Source organism: Pongo pygmaeus, chromosome X (genome assembly GCF_028885625.2).
Source record: "Pongo pygmaeus isolate AG05252 chromosome X, NHGRI_mPonPyg2-v2.0_pri, whole genome shotgun sequence".
NCBI lineage: Eukaryota > Metazoa > Chordata > Mammalia > Primates > Hominidae > Pongo > Pongo pygmaeus.
The window spans coordinates 15,815,680-15,830,474 of NC_072396.2; the positions used below are offsets into that span (position 1 = coordinate 15,815,680).

Below are 14,795 nucleotides of genomic sequence, written 5' to 3' on the forward strand. Positions count from 1 at the left end.
GTGCAATAACATCATTGAAAGAGCATTTTAGTTGTGGGATTTGAAGCAAATTAATGAGTTGATGAGTAAGGCTAGAGTAGCAATAGATACTTTGCCCTGTGTTAATACTGATGAAGCATCGGAGAATTACAGTGATGAAGACTCAAGGACACTTAATTAAGCTTTATAATTTGTAGATGGTTTCACAGATAACAGCGACATTACCAGATAGGTACAGCATTGCTTTGGCCTCCTTTTCATTTTTGTAATAAGTTTTAAGACAAAGAGTGGGGGTAGAAATCCTGGAAGGTATAAATGAGGGTTAAGCCTCATTTATTGAGCCCCTGGTTTGCCCCTGCCATAGTTCTGATCACAATACACATTTGAAATTCCATCATGAATCTTTTTTCAAAATATAACAAATATTTCTTATTTTTATCATCAAACATTTACTGGATGTCTGCTCTGTAAAAGGCCTTGTGGGGAATACAGGAAATATTAAGCATAGTCCCTGTGTTTCAACAGCTTTTTATTTTTTCTAGCTTTTCCTATACATGTTATCAATAGTCAAAAGAAATCCACCTTTCTTAAAAGGTTCTTTGTGTTTCAAATATAGAATAGGCTGACCTTTATAAATAGATATTAATAGAGGCACACTGTTGCTGAGTCTCTGTGGGGGAGGGCATTGAGGAGCCTGCAGGCTGTTCCAACAAAGTCTGAAAACATTGAACATTTATTTAAAGCTCCAGCTTCTGTCCTAGGCACTGAGTATTAAAAGATAAATAAATCATGATTCCAACTCCCAAGGGTTCACAACCTCACCTCGGTACATGACTTCATTTATAGTCAGTTAAGTAAAGGTCTCCATTTAAGGCTATATTCTAAAAAGTCAAAAGAAATTTGTAGTAGCAAGATTAAGATATAAATCTGGAGATGATTCTAATTATGGCATCCTGCCTAAATGTATGGTCTCAAGGTATGTCTTGAGAGAATTTTCTCCGGAATCACTAAAATTAGACTAAGATACTTATACATTATATTCTGATTGCACTTAATAAAATATGAGGGCAATTGGTACCAGTTTTAGTATTAAATGACCTGAGATGATGAAGATGTAAAATAAATGTAGATATCATCTTCCCTTGAAATTCAGTTTTTTGCAACTTCATATGTAAATTAGCTCTTTGGGATAATCTTGGAGTGGGAAGGCAACAAATATGTCTTGAGAGCCTACGATCTGTGTACAAAGCACGATGCAGAGAAAACCTGGCATGAGCTTTACTTGCAAGGAACCAAGACAGAGTTAAGGCATATGTAAATATCTATGATAAAAAGCAGGAAGTGATAAATGCCATAAGAGAAATATAAGAAAAATACTGGGAGTTCAAAGGGAAAGAGTATTTCTAGCTGCCAGCATTTAGCTAGAAGAATAAGTAGATGGTGTCATGCAAATCTTGGGAACAGGACAATTCCAAGAACAACATGAATGAGGTACAGACAGGTGCTGTCCAGAAAACACTGCTTTGTAATGACAAAGGAAAAGAGAAGGGAAAGTGGACAGACAGAAGAAGAGTGGCATTTTCAGTGAAGGTTAGAGCAAACTGGTAGAAGATCTTACTAAGGTAAACGGGCTTGATGTTGAGGCGGACTTCCAGCCAAGATCACATTTTCAATTAGTGTTTTGAGACTCCTAACTCCTGATTCTGCTTCAAATATGACAATAAGTGATACAATATAAATGAGAAAATTTAATGTTTTACCTGTGATTTAAACAAGAAGATAAACATTTCCTTGTATCAGAAACAGAACCAATATGCAAAATGGTGATCAGGAACAAAGCCACATAGGTCCTGGATTCTGTATGTGCCAGCAGGAAGATGTGAACCAGGGTTCAGCCCCTGTAGAATAATAGACTAACAGGGTTCCATGTGTGGCTTGATACAGGAACCAGTTTTGTGAGAGACTGTTACAATGGTGACCTTCAATAAACCAGTATTCCATATTGGCAACCTTGTCTAACCCTCTCCCACATTGGCTCTGGGTTTGGGCATGTGACTGGAATGGCCAAATGAGATGCCACAGATGCTTAATAAGTGTTTATTTACTGGGATGCATCTTGTTGGAACCTTTCCTCTTGAAAGCCAATGACCATGCTGTGAAGCTCAGACAAGATATTGGATAATGGCAAGCCACATGGAGAGAAACCCTGAAGAATGAGAGGTCATCTTGGGCATTCCAGCAGTAAGTGAGTTCCCAACTTAATATAACCACTGGAGTGACTTCAGCCTATTATGTGGAAAGAACCACTTAGCTGATCCTAACTAACCCACAGAATTATGAGAAATAATAAATCGTTATTGTCTCAAAACATTAAGTTTTTGGGTGATTTGTTACATAGCAATAGATAACCAAGCCTTGTTGCTTAACCATCTCCCCTACTTGTGAATAGAAATTGAAAGAATTTTTTGCCAACAGTCTGGGGATATAACTTTGCTAACAGAACTGAGCCAAGCAACATAATTTGCAATTTTCCACTATCACTGCTAGTCTGGGGGATATAAGCGCGCGCGCACACACACACGGGGAGAGGAGAGAGTGAGAGTGAGAGCGAGAGAGAGAGCTCTCAAGATTGGTTTATAAACCAAAATTCAAAAACAATGGAAGATATGTAATATTAAGAAAGACAACACACAAATGTAACAATGGAAGAAGAATTCACTCTAGACGCAATTCAAATAATTTTTGAAACGACATTTTTAAAAGAATAAGAATTTGGAAATAAAAACATGCAGAAATTAAACAAACACCAGTGGATATAAAAGAATCAGTTAGATACTTTGAACATGAAGATGTTACTAACATTTTTAAAACTCATATTGATAAACTTTAGGCTACACACTGTTGAAACAAAGGTTAGTGTGGTGGAAAAGAGTAACTAAGGCAGTTACTTCTTTTTGATGCAGAATATGAGATGAAATGTCAAACCACAATCAAAGCTTTATCCTAGGAAGATTGTTCCCAGAACTGGAGAAAAGGAAGGTGAAAGAGTGGCACAGCTGGAGAAGAGACCAGTTAGGCTGTTCCAGTAGTCCAGAAGCCTCCTTGCAATTTAAAGTAGGGGCTGCAGATCAACAACAGCAACTGGAAGCTGGTCAGAAATGCAGACTCTCAGATTCTCCAGACCTGCTGAATCAGAATCTGCAATTTAACAATATCTGGAATGATTAGTATGCACATTATAGCTTAAGAAACTAGCTCTAGACTAGAGGCAATGAGGACCTGATGTTTTCTCGTGGCAAGAAAAAAAAAAGAGAGACAAGGAAAATCACGGGATATTGGGATTTGTTTGAGTGATGTCTTCTTTTTGTTTTAGCACCCTTTTTTGAAGACCGTCCTCCAGTAGCCTCCTAAAGAAGAGTGCATAGGAGATCGGGGGATTTTCTAAGAACTTTAATGTCTGAAAATTTATTTTTCAGCCCTCCAATTTTATTGATAGTTTGGGTGCCAAATAGTAGGCTGGAAATTATTTTCCATCAGAAGTTTAGCAGCATTGCTCTAGCCTGCTAGCTTTTGGTGTTGCTATTGAAAAAACTAATTTCATTCTGATTCCTGGCCCTTTGTTTGAAATTATCATAATTTTTCTTTACTCTGGAAACTTATACATTATCTCTTAGTCTCCTGTGTCCTGAAATTTCATCATTTTGTGCCTTGGTATAGGCATAGTTTCACCTTTTGGACTAGAGACTCAGAGAGCCTTTTCACTTGCCAACTCATGTGCTTCGAAATTCTCTTGAATTTTTAAATTGTTGATTACATCTCCTATTGTGTCTCTTCTCATTTCCTGTAACTTCAGTTATTCTGATGTTAGACCTTCTTATCTTTTCACTTTTAATTTCTTATTTATTCTACTTCATAGGAAATTTCTTCAACTCTGTCTTCCTTTTTTTCTATTGATTTTTCAATTTATTATAGTAGTTTTAGTTTCCTAGGGCTCTATTATGTCCTCTGACATTTTCTTTTTTAATAACACCTTCATTTTATTTATTCGTTGCACTGTCTCACCTTCTTCCCTCACCCCCTGGCTATTAATGATGTGAAGTTTTCTTCTGTTTCCTCCAAATTGCCTTTTTCTGTGTGTTTTACTCTCTTTCATGTTTGAAATTTCCCCTGGAGGTCTGGGAATTCATAGTTGCTTGCTCATACTTAAAAGAAAGGGACAAAGGAGCTGATCTGAGGTCTGAGCCCAGGAATGGGGCTTGTTGACCTGATTGGGTTGTTCCATTTGATAGTCCCTCCCCCAGCTAATTTTTAGTCCTTTTTAGGTCTTTTCTCTTAGGCTGGTAAGATTCCCCCTAGAGAAGCACTTTTCAAGTACAGATCCAACTGCCTGAATTGTGGTTGCACCTAGTATGTACGCGTTCACTTAATCCTCTTGTTAGTTCAGCACCCTGCCCTCATGGATGTCAGGCATCCCCCATTCAGGATGCTCTCTCTTTTACCTTAGCCAAATGACTAATACCCCATCTTTTGCCTGGGCTTGGAAGGAGCAGTCACTCCACCACAGGGAATGTGGGAGAAGATTTGGGATCAAACTGTTTCTTATACAGATTTTTGGAATGAACCTCATTTTAGCACCCCTCTCATCCCTCCCACTTCTAGAGGTGCTTGGGACACCCACTTCTGAGCTTTTGGGAACTCATCTTTCCAGACTGTTGGCTTAAATTATTTTTTTTTCAGGTCGGCCAAATCATTTACAACTTATCTACATGCTTTTCAGCTTTCAGAACACTGTTGTTTCTGTTGACTTTATCATTTACCCTGTCCTTGTGGGCTTATGCTATAACAAAAAAAAAAAAAAAAAAAAAATCCCAGTCCGGGCACGGTGGCTCACACCTGTAATCCCAGCACTTTGGGAGGCCAAGGCGGGCGGATCACAAGGTCAGGAGATCGAGACCATCCTGGCTAACATAGTGAAACCCCGTCTCTACTAAAAGTACAAAAATTAGCTAGGCATTGTGGCGGGTGCCTGTAGCCTGTAATCTCAGCTACTCAGGAGGCCGAGGCAGCAGAATCACTTGAACTTGGGAGGCGGAGGTTGCAGTGAGCCGAGATTGTGCCACTGCACTCCAGCCTGGGTGACAGAGTGAGACTCTGTCTCAAAAAAAAAAGAAAAAAAAAAATCCCCTTACTCTTTAGGAGTATTTACTTTACCCAGGGCATTGGAAAAAAGAGAGAGAAAAAACAAACAAACAAAAAAAACTAATGTGTTTATGCACTATCTGTATTTAGAGTCCACGCCATCAACACTAACATTTTAGAGATATACCACAAACATAACTAGAACCCATCAATAAATGTATCCATGACTTTATTTGAGTTGTGGAAACCTGAAATTTAAATCATTGTAACTTTTTAGCTTCATTGGGTTGCACACTACACAATGACTCAAATAAGGTGAGGCCAGTTGATTCCAACAATCGATCAAGGCCAGGTAACAGTGCCATTTCTTATAGGGGTTCAAGAAGCAGTCTAATTCATTATATTTAATGTTCATTGATGACGTGATAAAATAAGAAATATTTTTACACAAGGGGTTGGCTAACTTTTTCTGTAATGGACCAAAGAGTAAATATTTTAGGCATTGCAAGCCATACAGTCTCTGTCCCCAACTACTCAACTCTGCTGTTGTAGTAAAAGTAGTCATAGACAACACATCAACAAATGAGCATAACTGTGTTCCAATAAAGCAGTATTTACCAAAACAACAGGCAGTGAGCTGAAAGTGGCCTACAGGCCATAGCTTACTGACCACTGTTTCAGAACAAACAATATCAGTGATAAAATTACCAAAGGCAGACTTTCTTTCACTAAGCCATTAATAAGGGTCAAATAACAGAATTTTTTTGCTCCTTTTCATTTCATAAATATTTTGAGAATAGATTAAATTCCTTTCTAGAGTTGCAACATCTGAATAATTCAGACATGCATATAATTTAGCTGAGTTTGAAAAACATGAGCTATGTAAAATTACTCTTCACTTTTTAAAGAGATAATTTCATTCGCTGGCCACAAAATCAACGTAATAATTTATTATTTATTAAATAGTTATTTATTGAGTACCTAATATATGCGAGACATTGTTCTCACACTGAGGATTAAGACTAAATTAGACAAAGTCCAGCTCTTGCTGACCAAATCTATTAAGCTCACAATTTTCACTGAACTATGGCTTTTCTTAAGGGCATTAAAACGTAATGTTTGTGTAATTTCCTTTATCAAGTCTCTGAGACAGTATTTTAATCTTCATTCAACTCTGATCATCATGCTGCCTAATCTGTTTCCATCTCTAAAGGGCCTCCTGCCACACTGTTTTAGTCATAGATTCATGATGTGTGCTGTCACATTAATAATTCTCTGGCCCTGTGGCGTAATCAGGGACATCATGCATTGCTGGCATTTACTGTGTTTGCTTAAAGCTCTTGGAGTTTCTCACTTACTTTTAGTTTGCAACAAGTTGAGGATTTTCAACTCACGTTCCAGGGCTGTTAGTATGACAAATATTCCTATGCAATGTCTAGTGAACTCTAACAAAGCAACAGGCCAGTTACCCCACCTCCGCCCTCAAGGACCAGACCCATCCTGACCCAGCGTCAGGGATCCAAGTGCAGGTCTTGATGGCAATTGGGAATTAAGGAGGAAGAAGAGGGAGGGGTTTTAGAGGCACAAAGCCAGATCACATTGAGTTTTGGCTTAGCTTAGAATTCCCTACGATAATCTCCATCTAAATGGCAATTATGAAGCCAGAGGCATTTCGAGCCAAAACATGGTTTGAGTTGGTTTTAGGACAGATCCAAGGATCCAGTATAAGCCAAGAACATCTCAGAGGTCCCAAGCTTCTAGATTTGCTCAGTCTTGCTTTTTTCCTTCAGAATAATTCCTTTGAGCTATAAGGTACATTGTATTGCTCAATTTTTTTTCACTAATCGTAACTCTAATGAAATTATCAATTCTGAGATTTAGGGAAATGAGATTATCATTTACATTTGACAGATGAGAAAACTGAGGATTGATGACATTGTTCAGGCTTACAATGTGTTTAGGTGGCAGAGTCTGTCCTTAAATTCAGGTCTTTTCTCCTTAGTGATACATCCCCTCTTTTTACCAGTCGAGGATAAGCAAGGTAACTCCTTTAATTGTGTGGTATCCTTGAATTGTCTTCTGCCCCAGATCTCAAAGGAATTTAACCAAATATCATGGAGAATTTGGGAGTGGTAGAAACTGAATGAAAAGGCAAAGAGTCGAATGCCAAGTATGTTTTAAAAAACGAAGTTATGTGCAAGCATTTTCAGAAGCCTGATTAAAAATACAGTAAAATGAGAAGGAAGAAGCCTGTTGACATCAAGGTCATAAAGTGAGGGCAAAAAGAACAGTGGCAAAAGAGGAGTGACTGGGTTGGCACCAGTAAATGACAAGAGCAATGACAATGGCAGCACAGTGGGGAGTGGTTCCAAGGCCAGGTGAAGGTTAGCTCATGTCCCCAGGGCAGGGACTGAGAGTTAAAGCCAGGGAAACATCAAAGGACCTGGAACCCCAGGCTTCAGAGAATTTCAGTGAATGAAGGAAGAATTCAAGAACTGCTTAGAAACCCTGGCAGAGGAAGGGTAGGGATTTGGGCCAGGATCAAACAATGCCACTACCGTGGGGCCACATTTGTTTACCATTCCATTGTTTATCATTGTCTTTCTCCTTTTGATTGTACTGTTCCAGGGTGTTCTGGCCTGAGAAAGTTGGGTTACACAAATTTTATCAGGACACAGTTTCCAATCATAATGAGGTCTCCGTATGGTGGGGAGATAAACAGGAACACAACTATTTACACAAATGTGTTGTAAGTACCATAATGGGTTGTGTGTGTCTATACACATATCTATCTATGCAAGATACTACGCAGGGATTAATTTTAAGTTATTTAATACATAACAAACCTGCTAATGCTGCTAAATTATCTCTGTTATGGCAAAATTTCAATAAAGTCTACATCACCAACAAATTAGATGTAGGAGTACTTTGAGGAAAAAGGCTTTATGTGGCCGAGCGCACTGGCTTATGCCTGTAATCCTAGCACTTTGGGAGGCCGAGGAGGGTGGATCACAAGGTCAAGAGCTTGAGACCATCCTGGCCAACACGGTGAAAACCCGTCTCTAGTAAGAATACAAAAATTAGCTGGGCATGGTGGTGTGCATCTGTAGACCCAGCTACTCAGGAGGCTGAGGCAGGAGAATCACTTGAACCTGGGAGGCAGAGGTTGCAGTGAACCAAGATCGCACCACTGCACTCCAGCCTGGCGACAGAGTGAGACTCGGTCTAAAAAAAAAAAAAAAAAAAGCGATAGCTGTAGAACAGAGAGAAGAACTGTGTTGCCATGAGAGTTGGGGTGTCCATGACACTGAGATTTGAGTAAGTGCAGAAACTTGGAGCCAGAGGTGGCTAGAAAAAATGCAAACTCTCAAAGAGGTCAAGGAAAGAGGTCAAGGGCATGGATGGGTTCCCCTCTGCCATGGGATGGGGATCAGGTCAAGTTCAATTTAATCTCAAAGCACAGAGTGATTTGCAGTGGATTCTTGGGTCACATTTGCTTAGCCTCATTTAAGATCTTAACCTTTCTGAGAGCTATTCCCTTGGTTTCCCAAAACTGAGGTCCAGTGTTTGTGTCTCTCCCTGCACCTTCCACTTCAAAATTCCTTTCTTTCTTTAAAACACTTTTTCTTTAGCATAAATATGGAGTGGAAACATATTAAATGACATAAAATTATATGGCTTGAATAATGGTGTTTATTTTCTTTAAATACACTTAAATATGCAACATCAGATGGTAGTTCATTAAACTGGAAGACTATAAGCTGGACAGTAATCAGAAAGTCAGTACTGATCATACGAATCAAATTCTGCATAAGAAAGAATCAGAACAATTCACAAGAGTTGCGATTAGCAAAGGACTCAGAGACTACAGTTTTCCTCATCTGCTCTGAGTAATCAGTCATATGGCACCTGCCATTCCATGACCAGCACACCTTTCTCATTCACCAAAAAACAAAAACAAAACTAAACAAAAGGATTGCATGGGTCCCCTCCTCTCCATTCCTTGGTGTGCAGAGGCATCTGCAGCTAGAAGACATCCATCAATGAACCAGGGACTCAGCTGGTGTGAATGGAAGGTTGGTCTGGATTCACTGTGGTGCTTTGTAAAATGGATTTTTTTTTAACACCTGGGAAAAAAACAGTGACAGCAACTTGGCAAAGCAGCATGCTGTTAAAAATGACAGGGATAGGGAACTTGGAACACTGAATCAAGGATTCTTCCGGCTGTGGGGCCCCTGGGCAGCCCTTTTCTCCTTTGGAAAGCGGCAATGCTTTGCACACGCTGTTTTGCCATTTGCACATGTTCTGGTATGAAAGGGGCATCTGTCCTCACAGCTGTTGCAAAAGAAAATAAAGATGAGAATTCAGAATCAATGACTAGATTCAAAAGAATAACTGTTCTGATTTGATTAAGTTTTCAGAGGAAGTTTTTCAGACATTTATTTAAAATGTCAGTATAAAATCCTGCATGGTTATCCCACATGGATTCAAAATCCACTAAAGTGAATCAGTAACCTCCAAGTGTTCTATTCATGAATAAATTACTTGCTATATAAATCCAATGACATTCCCTTCATTAAAGAAAAAAAACAAACATACATAGACATATACAATGAGAGATTGAACTAAACAGGTTGATGATCTGAAACCTCCCCTTCCTAAAATATTATTATTAAGCAATATCCTAATAATTGCTTAAATTTTACCAATTTCATTGTTGTTTAAGAGCTCTAAACCCCGGGTGGGCGCGGTGGCTCATGCCTGTAATCCCAGCACTTTGGGAGGCTGAGGCGGGTGGATCATGAGGTCAGGAGATCAAGACTATCCTGGCCAACATGGTGAAACCCCGTCTCTACTGAAATACAAAAATTAGCTGGGTGTGGTGGCACGTGCCTGTAATCCCAGCTACTCAGGAGGCTGAGGCAGGAGACTCCCCTGAACCAGAGAGTCGGAGGTTGCAGTGAGCCCAGATCGCGCCACTGCACTCCAGCCTGGAGACAGAGTGAGACTCCCTCTAAAAAAAAAAAAAAAAAAAAAAAAAAAAGCTCTAAACACATAATAGCAGGCAGGATTTTCTTAATTTCATGATTAATCATGATTCTGTATACTCTTGCTTATTCCTTAGCTGCTAAACCTCTGTTCTCTTATCCAAAAGGGACTCAAGCACTAAGGGGAAAAATTAGCTTACTAAGGAATCCCACCAAATTAAAATGGCATTTACATTAAATGTCATGAGTAAAGGCAAGACAACTCAAGGCATTTACCTGCAGGTGTCTGGGTGAAATAGCTTGTGCTTCTGGCAGCAGGTCTCCAGACTTTCTTTGCACTCAAAGCAACTGCAGTTTTTGGGGTGCTGGATTAGATCTTTGGGACATGGTGTTTTACAGACACACTCGCAACGATCTTCGTCAAACATCATGTGTGGCCCACAGAGAGCTGGTTCCTGGAGATGAGAGTGGTCTAAAGAGAAACAGAAACGTGTTGGTCAGATAGCTGTAGTGTGGATAATTGGATCATCAAAGTTGATTGTATCTTTTATGTCATCCGTAACTAACTTGGATTCACCCAGTCTCTTTCCTATAGATTTATGACCCTAATTTTTTCACAGGGTGAGGGAGATTAACCTCTGATTTCACAATACAAACACAGGTTTGTGTGTTTTCTTAGGTTTGTGATTTTTAAAATATCATAAGCTGAATATTCTTCATAAAATATTTTTAGAGATTTTTATGTTGATGACTTGCTTAAAATGCAAACTTCCACAACCAAGTATTAGTAATAAAATATAGGATGTCTAAGGGTTATGAGTCTAGCTGTCTCCATTTTTTGGTGGAGATTAAAAGGAGAGACAGACAAAATAATTGGTGTTGTAGAAATACACCTCACACATTCCAGGCCAGGGGTAGCAATAGTAATGCATGTCCTCACTGCAGATCATAACACTAGTATAAAAGGTATAGGAGCAACAATGAACTTTGATTCCACCAACATCTGCTGGAAGATACATTCAGGTAAAGGGGAGGGTTTGAGAAGTTTTTGACATACTCAGCTGACAAATATTTCTTCTAGAAGGTGTATAAAACAATTGAATAGCTACTACTCCAAATCCATTTCTGATTAACAAGTTGAAACTCATTGCAAAATAAATAGAAGAGACAGAAACTTTGGAAGAACTTGACTCTGTCCCTTTAGCATTCTTGAAGGTTTTGGAGGGACGTACATGTTTAGTAGTTTTCTCCCCAGAGAAAAACTGCTTCTCTCCCAGTTTGCCTCATTTAGGGAATGGTGACATCATTTTTGACTCACCTGCTCTGGTAAGTCTGAGCATCATGTCCACTCAGTTCTGCCTCTCTAAATTTGTTCTTTATTTTCCATCCCCACTACCACTGCCACAATTCAGTCTGTACCCTGTGTTTCTTGTGTAGATGGCTGTCGCTCTGTCACTCATCTCACCACCACAAGTTTTATCCCTCCAACCTATTCTTCTTCACATGATTAACAAATGCAAACCAAATCACTTCATTCCACTGCTTTCAATGCATTAAAAGGTTCCCTTCCCACAATAAAAACCAATTTTCCCACCAGGACATACAAGACCCTCCATGAACTGGACCATAATAACCTTACAGACTCATCTTCTGTTTCTTGCTCTCATATATCCTGTGTGTTCCATTTGTACCAAATGACAGCACTTTCTGTTGCCCTAATATTCCAGTGCCTCCCAGTCCCATGCCTTTGGCCTTGTCTTTCCTTCTGCCATCCCTTTTCGCTGACATCTTTCCCAATGTCTGCAGGTCTAGCTAAGTGTCCTTATCCTGTGCATATTTCCGTCCGATTCTTTCTTGCACTGATTACATTTGTCTGTTTACTTGTATGTTTCCCCCATTAAGTAAAATGTCCTGAAGGAGAAGGAGCAGGTCTCATTGTTCTGATATAAAATAGGCACTCTATGGATGTTTGTTGGGTTTATTTGGTGTAATAAAAGGGTCCTGAAGCAGGCTGATGTATGGAGCTTCTGGGAATCCCATCCAGCATTCCAAGACATTGGGTTAAACCATATGTTCTTGCCAATATCTGACTTTAATGACATATCAAAATGACAATCTCGTGTGGTTCAACTTTATAGTTTAAACTGTTCTGTAATGGACGACGTTTGAGAATGGGTGCTGGAAGGCTAAATCTGAGATATCCCCATTTTGAACTTTGTGAAGAGGAAAAATGTGAGCTTTGTAAGTCATATGCCAGTGAGGCAGATGTTGCTTTGGGGCAAGACAAGAATAACTTGTTAAAAGGATAAAGAGGCTCTTTAAAAATTCACAATGATCACTAGGTGGCAGCAGAAGTTCACTAAGAATACTTCAGACAGGCCCAAGGCCACTGTCGGACAGGGTTGTTTAGGGAAACACAATCCACAAGGTGTTTGCAGAACTTCAGCAGGCTGTTTGGCAGAGACTGTGCTCACATCCTTATAGCCAAGTTAAAAGAAACAAAGACTGGATGCAAGAGAACTGGTGGTGGAACAGCAAGTAGCTGAGGGTGATATCCTGAAGTATTATGTATTGATTTCCGTCCCTAGAGAGTTTGGTGATATGTTCTGTTCTCAGCTTTGTTCCTTTTACCATTTTTATCAATAAACTGATAGAATTTTTTCAAAATAAATTCTTGAAATTGTAGCTCTCTTCAAGAAGGAAGGGACATATTAAGTATTTTAAAACACAGAATTGGGACCTCCTCAATTTATTCTTTTGTGTGTGTGTGTGTGTTTGTGTATATCGTTTGTTTTAACAATTTAGAGCAATGACCTGAATCTAACAAGACTCAATTAAATTAGACTTGGATTCACTAACCTAAATGTGCTCATCTGGGCAAGAGAAGTCACTGTAGAAAAGGCAGTTGGCTTAACAGTCACATGTGTGGAAAAAAAGTATAGTGAGCAGTAAGCTCAGTAAATGCCATCAATTTGATGGGGCCACTGGAGAAATGAATGTGAACTTGGTCCACATTGGGGACTTATGGGAGATGAGAATGAGAAACAATTGTGATCCAGTCCACCCTGCGCCTCTCACTTAGATCATTGCTACAACTTTCCAAAAGGTTTCCTGCCTCTTTCCCCGCCCCGAGTCAACGCATCCTCTTCTACACTGTTGCTGATATGATTTTGTTAAAATTGTAATGGGTACTGTCACTCCTGCTTGAGCCAGTTGTGTGGTTTCCCTTTGTCCTTAGTATCACATTCAAGCTCCCACGCAAGAATTACAAGGTCCTTCTGCTTTGCCCCTGTAAGCCTGTCCAGCTTCTTCTCTCATATCTAACCAGCCCCTTCCCCATTATGTCCCCACCCATTATATCCCCACCATGCTGAACTTCTTCCAGTATGTTCTCTCACCTCCAGCCCTGAGTGCTCATATACCCCCTGCTTAGAGCAGCACTTCTCTTCTTCCCTATTCTTCTTTCCACCCTCTATACACGTGTACTGGCTGAGTGCCTTCCCAAGAATTATCTACAGCAGAAATAAGCTGCCTCACCTAAGGCTACATCCCCTCTCCAAGGCAGCCAATGAACGGTCTACAGGGCTCAGCCTCTTCACCTAGATTTAAGACTTACCCCCGCAGGGGTTCCCAGCTTCAACTTCCCATTGGCTTAGGCTGATGCCTCTTAGCAACTGCGCTGTGGTCTGCTGCCTCTCTCTTTACCCTTTAATGCCTTGTGCCTGCCTACAAACCTCCTCGGTACAAAACCGTCTCAGAGGCTTTGTGCTAGGAAATCCTCAGCTAGAGCCTTTAAGCTCTAAATATATTGCCCTTCCCACAGTAACTTACTTTCTTTCTTTCTCTTTCCTTCTTTCTTTCTCTCTCTTTCTTTTTCTTTCTTTTCTTTTTTCTTTTTCTTTTTCTCTCTCTTTCTTTCTTTCTTTTTTTGGAGGCAGAGTCTCACTCTGTCATCCAGGCCCGAGTGCGGTGGCATGATCTCGGCTCACTGCAACCTCTGCCTCCCAGGTTCAAGAGATTCTCATGCCTCAGCCTCCTGAGTAGCTGGGACTATAGGCGCACATCACCACGCCCAGCTATTTTTATTTTTATTTTTTTTATTTTTATTTTTTAGTAGTAGTAGAGATGGGATTTCGCCATGCTGGCCAGGCTGGTTTTCAAACTCCCAACCTCAAGTGATCCTCCCGTCTCGGCCTCCCAAAGTGCTAGGATTACAGGCATGAGCCACCATTCCCGGCCAACCCCACAATAATTTTCTAACACTATTAAAACATGAGCCACATGGAGAAAGAATTAGATTTGTTTTACATGGTTCTACAGGGTAAAACCTGAACTAATGAGTTGATGCTCTTGAGCTGGGCTGTCCAACAAGGTAGCTATGGGCCATATGTGACTATTGGGCATGAAACAGAGTCTAAATTGAGATGTGCTGTAAGTGTACAACACACACTGGATTTCAAAGACTTAGCACAAAGAATGCAGGCTAGCTCATAAATTTTTTATATTGATTGCATGTTGAAATAATAGTACATTGGATAGATTGGATTAAATAAAATATATTAAGATAAATTTCACTTGTTTCTTTTTACCTTTTTAATGTGAGTAATGTAAAATGTGAGTTACATATATGACTCTTACTGTATTCCATTGGGCAGTCTGTTTTGTTCTAGAGAGAGATTTCAGTTCAGT

The 14,795-nt window shown here is 39.8% G+C and overlaps 1 protein-coding gene across 2 annotated transcripts in view; it reads right to left on the minus strand.

Moving 5' to 3' along the window:
* Nucleotides 1-8,793: 8,793 nt before the first annotated feature.
* The window catches only part of VEGFD (vascular endothelial growth factor D), a 38,648-nt gene continuing 32,646 nt past the window's right edge, over nt 8,794-14,795 (minus strand). Inside the window, exons 6-7 of one of the 2 annotated variants that reach the window (XM_054472423.2) lie at nt 10,383-10,578; nt 8,794-9,453 (exon numbers count right to left, since the gene is read on the minus strand). In XM_054472423.2, coding sequence (XP_054328398.1) covers nt 9,327-9,453; nt 10,383-10,578 — 323 coding nt within the window. In that variant the 3' untranslated portion in view covers nt 8,794-9,326. The remainder of the gene's footprint in view (nt 9,454-10,382; nt 10,579-14,795) is intronic. The other variant, XM_063660727.1, reaches the window with a different exon arrangement.